The sequence below is a fragment of the Primulina tabacum genome, chromosome 12, assembly GCF_025594145.1.
Source record: "Primulina tabacum isolate GXHZ01 chromosome 12, ASM2559414v2, whole genome shotgun sequence".
In the NCBI taxonomy this organism is placed as follows: domain Eukaryota; kingdom Viridiplantae; phylum Streptophyta; class Magnoliopsida; order Lamiales; family Gesneriaceae; genus Primulina; species Primulina tabacum.
The window spans coordinates 8751276-8757503 of NC_134561.1; the positions used below are offsets into that span (position 1 = coordinate 8751276).

A 6228-nucleotide genomic window follows, 5' to 3' on the forward strand; every position below is an offset into this window, starting at 1 on the left:
CCAATTCATGATCTTGAATTGGCAGCCATTGTCTTTGCATTAAAGATGTGGCGACACTATCTTTATGGTAAGAAGTTTGAGATATATTCTGATCATAAGAGTTTGAAATATCTGTTTTCACAATCTGAATTGAATATGAGGCAACGAAGATGGCTTGATTTGCTTAAAGACTTTGATTGTGAAATCAAATACTATCCAGGAAAGTCTAATGCAGCAGCTGATGAACTAAGTCGAAAGATATGTTCTTTATCCTTGTCGACGATCGGTGTTTCAAATTTGATAGAAGACTGCTGTTTGTCTGGATTAACATTTGAAACAGATTATAGACCGTTGAAACTTTATACGGTGCAAGTGGAACCCGAGCTGATCTTAAGAATTAAGGCAGCTCAGAAAGTTGATCAGAATGTACAGAAATCAGTATCGATGATCAGAACAGGACATCGATCGGAATATCAGGTACGTGATAACGTCTTGTATGTAAATAATCGTTTGGTTGTGCCAAATGTTTCAGATTTGAAACGACAGATATTGTCAGAAGCGCACAACAGTCGATTCAGTATTCATCCTGGTGGCAGAAAGATGTATAATGATTTGAAAAGACAGTTCTGGTGGAAACAAATGAAGACTGATATTGCCGAATTTGTTTCCAAATGTCTGAATTGCCAGCAGGTGAAAGCAGAAAGAAAGAAACCAGGAGGTTTATTACAGAGTTTGTCCATTCCTGAATGGAAATGCGATCACATTTCCATGGATTTTGTGACGCAGCTACCGCGTTCCTCCCGATGTTGTGATACGATTTGGGTCGTGATTGACAGATTGACCAAATCCGCATGTTTTATTCCGTACAAGATGACGTACAGATTTGACCAGATGGCAGAGATCTATGTCAAAGAAGTGGTCAGATTGCACGGAGTGCCGAAGTCAATTGTATCAGACCTTGATCCTCGATTTACTTCGCACTTCTGGCAGAGCTTGCAGCAGGCTCTCGGTACGAAGTTACATCTGAGTACCGCATATCATCCACAGACTGACGGACAGTCAGAGCGAACTATCCAGACACTGGAGGATATGCTGAGAGCAGTAGTGCTTGATTTTAACACTAATTGGCAAGATGCATTGCCACTTTGTGAGTTTTCGTACAACAACAGCTATCAGACGAGTATTGAAATGGCACCATTTGAAGCGTTGTACGGAAAGAAGTCTCGATCCCCTCTCTATTGGAATGATATCTCTGAAGTGCCTAAGATTGGACCTGATATGATCAGAGATATGACAGAAAAAGTGAAGCTAATTCAAAAGAAAATGAAGGCAGCACAAGACACACAGGCCAAATATGCCAATGTTCGACGTAGACCGTTGGTATTTGAGACATGAGACCGAGTATTTTTAAAGATTTCACCTTTCAGAGGAGTTGTCAGATTTGGCAAGAAAGGGAAACTGTCTCCACAATATATTGGGCCTTATGAGATTCTCGAAAAGATAGGAGATCGTGCATATCGACTCGCGTTACCGCCTTCATTATCCGGGATACATGATGTCTTTCATGTATCGTTATTAAGGAAATACCTTCCTGATGCTTCACATGCAATTCAGCCAGACGAGGCCGAAATGGATTAAACGTTGAGCTATATTGAAAAACCGATTCAAATTATTGATCGTAAAGAAAAACAGCTCAGAACGAAAACCATTCCACTTGTGAAAGTTCAATGGACTCGTCATGACACTGAAGAAGCAACCTGGGAAACTGAATCAGATATGAGACAAGAATTCCCTGAGTTGTTTCGATAATGTAAACTTTTTAGACCGTTCTTGTATATACTCCCTATTGATATAATTGAATGCCTGTGATTTCGAGGGCGAAATCATATCTTGGGGGGGAGAAATGTAATGCCCGAGATTTTATACCGTGTTAAATTACGATTATTGATTTTTAATCGAGATAATTATGAAAGGGCTAACCGGGACACGAAATGAGATCGCGTGTGAAAATTGATGTGCGAGGACAGTAGCATCGGCGCACATGCGCGACCGGATGCGCGCACATGCGCCAAACAGGCAGAAGACCTCGCGCATATGCGCGGAAGATGTCGCGCATATGCGCGAGCCTATGCAAGTGAGGTCCAGAAGACATCGCGCATAGGCGCCAGTAATGTCGCGCATAGGCGCCAGTAATGTCGCGCATATGCGCGAGCTGCCAAGGCCGAGACCAGTAGGTCTCGCGCATATGCGCCAGTAATGTCGCGCATATGCGCGAGACATGCAAATTGAAAAATTGCCACGTTTCCTTGGCATAGGAATTGGATATATATATATATATATATATAAAGAAACGTAATTCCTCAAAAAGTTTCAGAAGAGAGGAACGAGAGCTTCCGGGGAAATTACGTTCAATTCGATTTGCGATCAATCCGTCCGTCCAAATTTGAATCCGAGTACGACACCGTGTTCCTAGCAACGAAAGCTACAACAGGACATTGAACATTGACAGGCTTTGAGTCGAGACTTCGATTGTATCAGAGCGACATAATAAAAGGTATAAATAAATGTTGATTCGAGATTGCACAACTCGAGTCAGGTTTGATTTGAGTTTCCCAAAATCACATACTTTATTTTATTGCATCTATATTTGCAGATTATCAGATTGATATGTTTAGTCTATTGAATTATAGCAGAGCCAGAGTTTGAGTCTAGGGCAGATCAGCCTAGCTAGGGCAGAACCGCCGAGTGTTTTTCAGAACCGCGAAGACTCTAGACTTACGGTGTATAGATGAGCTTAGATGTAGATCGACGTCTATTGTAGACATTCGATACAGCATACCAAAGTCTAAATTAGATCGGGATCCCTAGGTTAGAAATAAGTTGAGATAAGATAATAAGTCATTGACTTAAATACAGATTCGTATTGATTCATGTAGTCAGATTGGATACATGTTTTAATGATTGTCTATGCTTTTATATATGTTTTATATGATTGCATTGATACATTGTTTATACTGGGATATTTATATCTCACCGGAGTTATCCGCCTGTTGTCTTGTCTGTATGTGTGCATGGCAACAGGTGGGACAGGTTCAGGGTCACAGAGGTGAAGAAAGATCGAGTTAGAGTGGAGACTACGGACTTGGACTAGAGTTAGGGTTTAAACACTTGTTATATAGTTGTTAAACCTTAGTTGAGACTGATTATATATAGTGCAAGATTTGTACTTTTAATACTGACGTGTATGTTAAGATGTATGTCATTACGTTCCGCATTTTAAATAAAAATTTAGACCATATTTATTATAATTAATTAAATTAGTCCCAATGACGATTAATAAGATGATTAGCGTCCGGGTCCCCACAGATATGACCCGACTTGATCCTAGATTAATATTCGATAACAATAAGACGTAAATATTAAAAATATTACAAAACTTTTACACTATAATTTAATTTAACATAGGGTGGAATTCAGAAATTTAAGTTATTTATAATGAAAATATATGCCAAAAAACATTTTGATTAAAAAAAAACAGAGAGAGAAAAAGCAATGCACTATGCCGAACTAGGTAGATACAAAGGTTTCAAGTGTGAAAACGAAGAAAGAATTTCCAAAAGAGAGGAAAGTCCGCTTCAAATTTTCTCTCTTTCCACAAATCGATCAAAACATGTAGCTGTCGTTATCTCCGTCCTCGTTCATGGAAGAAGAACCCGCCGCAGCCGCCTGGTTCGACTGGGCGAGGCCGCCTCCACTCCCATCTTGCCGGCTATTCACTGAACTCAGGAACACGTGCTGCTGCTGCTGTAACTGGTTCGGGTACTGTACGTAGAACCCGCCTGCCGGCGCGCCGCCGCCTGGATGCTGTTGAGTGAAACCTCCGCCGCCGGGGAGCTGAGGCCCGGTGGCGGGTCCGCCGGTGAAGTGCTGGACCATGGCCCTGAAGTTGGTGATGTCTGTGTTGAGTAGGGTGGTTGGAGTCTGCCGGGAGGCCCTGGATCTCCGCCGTATGGGCTTCGAGATACGGCCCTGGTCGGGGATCAGGTTGTTGTTTCTCGAACTTGATGTGGCGGAATAGTAGGTGCCCGCCGCCGTGGCGGTGTTGGTTGGTGGGGTTTGGACTTGGGCGGCGGTGAAGTTGTTCTGGTAGAGTTGCCTCCAATCGCTGTAGTTGGACATGGTTTCACCAATAGCCATATATGGGCAGAAGAGGAGGAAGAGCTATTGGACTGAAATATTTATTTATAGATTGCAATTTTTCGGTTGCTATTTCGTAGAAATATCCAATTATTTCTTATTTTCATGTGCAAAAATGTTATAAAAAGTGACTATTTCTGGCCTATTAATTAGAAGCTAGATAGTGAAATATTCCTAGTATTTCGTTAATGATATCAAAATATATTTAACAAATTACGACCTTAGTAAAAATTTAAAAAAAAACGTAAAATTAATAGCACGTTATACTTAACAATTTTTAAAATCGGGAATAAAACCCCGACCAGAATGGTTAATATTTTTGAGTTTTAATAATATTACGAGTGAAATGTGTTTTATTTTTAATTTGACATAAAAACTCATTGTATTGGTGGTCGTTTTGATTTATTTTTCCTTTAATTTTTTTTTTTTTGCTGAGATTAAATTTAATGTGTTTAACGTATGTTTTAGAATAGCTGTTTCGAGCAATATTGAATAGTAAGAACTAAATAAGTTCGATATCATATAGTTATTGAAACATGGAAGATAGATATTTATTCTTTTTTTAATCATTATTATTATCTATATGTTTTTGTAAATTCTAGTAATGAAAGATACTTTAGTTTTTTTTTTATATATTTTTTCCTATGCAATTTTATTATTCAGTCTTTTCATTAAAAAAGAGTCCATTAATTTCTCTTGCTCTGGATTAGATTTTGGAGTTTTGAATTGACTTAAATTGACTCGTTTTTCAAAAAACAAGGATAATTTTATGGTAAAAATTTATGTAAGATAGTCTAATGGGTCGTATTTTGTAAGACGAATATCTTATTTCGGTCATCCATGAAAAAATATTATTTTTTATGATAAGAATATTATTTTTTTATTGTGAATATCGGTATGGTTGACACATCTCACAGATAAAGATTCGACCATCTCGCAAGATATCGACTCTAATTTTATTTTTCAATTGAATGGTTATCAACCAAATGAACTGCGCACACCCTATCAAGTGATTTAAAAATATTACATTCGCATTTCATATTTTGGTCAAATAATGTTGGCCCTAGTGAGAAAATTTCCCTCCAATTAAATTAATTAAAAAAAACATATTATATATTTTTTTTCATACTTAATTATTTAATTTAAAATAATTAAATCTCTTATCAAAAAAATAATTATAATCTAATGTAAACAAACTTTTATTGTACGATATATTCTGTCAAATAATTGACATTTCCACTCAGTTATTGCCATATGTCAGCATTTGATTGGGTGATCTGAACCTGAAATTCCTAGAAATTTACATAAACGCAGATGGAAGCAATGACGTTCGGTAGATTCCAGTAACATCACAAAGACTTTTCCAAGGTCTTTCCCAACTTCAAATGGTTTTTTGGGACATGGACTTGGTCTACATAAATAATAATAAATAATCATACTAAAAAAGCGACCGCTTAGAATTTTTATTTTGACAATCAAAATTTTTTTAGACTATCGTATGATTAAACTAAACATTCATCTGATTTTATGTTATCCAATTGCAAATAACAAAATTATATAAATAAAAAAATATAGAATTATGGAACGAAAACAATTTCGTAAAGATAAAGTACTAAATGAAAATAAACATACTATTGAAAGTATGAATATAATGTATAAAAAAACAATAAGAAAACAGTAAATCAAACCGAGACATGTACGAAGTGCAATATCTTCAAACATATTTGTTCTGTAACGTACCGAACTTCTGAACTACTTTAAAATTTACGGAAAATAAAAATGTTCTTAAATACCAAATGAACTTTCAATTTTCGTTCATAAAATCAATTGTTCATCCAAAAATATTTACGTTAAAAGAGATAACCAATAAAGTTTGCTAAAGAAAAATACTTGTTTAAACATTGTAAACAAAACGTGAAATCAGAGTAGTTGAAACGTTGCATAAAAATTAGAACATGTGCGGTCCTCGAGTTTAGCCTCCCACTCAGTCCAAGCCGGCTCACTGGTCCCCATCTCTCGTCTCCTCAAAGTCACCCTCACCTGCATCGATCA

At 37.1% G+C, this 6228-nt stretch overlaps 1 protein-coding gene across 1 annotated transcript; it reads right to left on the reverse strand.

The window, feature by feature from the left end:
• Nucleotides 1–3451: 3451 nt before the first annotated feature.
• LOC142520656 (uncharacterized) lies at nt 3452–4225 on the reverse strand. Its single transcript, XM_075623734.1, has one exon. It carries the CDS (start codon nt 4174–4176, stop codon nt 3643–3645), a length of 534 nt encoding a protein of 177 aa, XP_075479849.1. The 5' UTR covers nt 4177–4225; the 3' UTR covers nt 3452–3642.
• Nucleotides 4226–6228: the final 2003 nt, after the last annotated feature.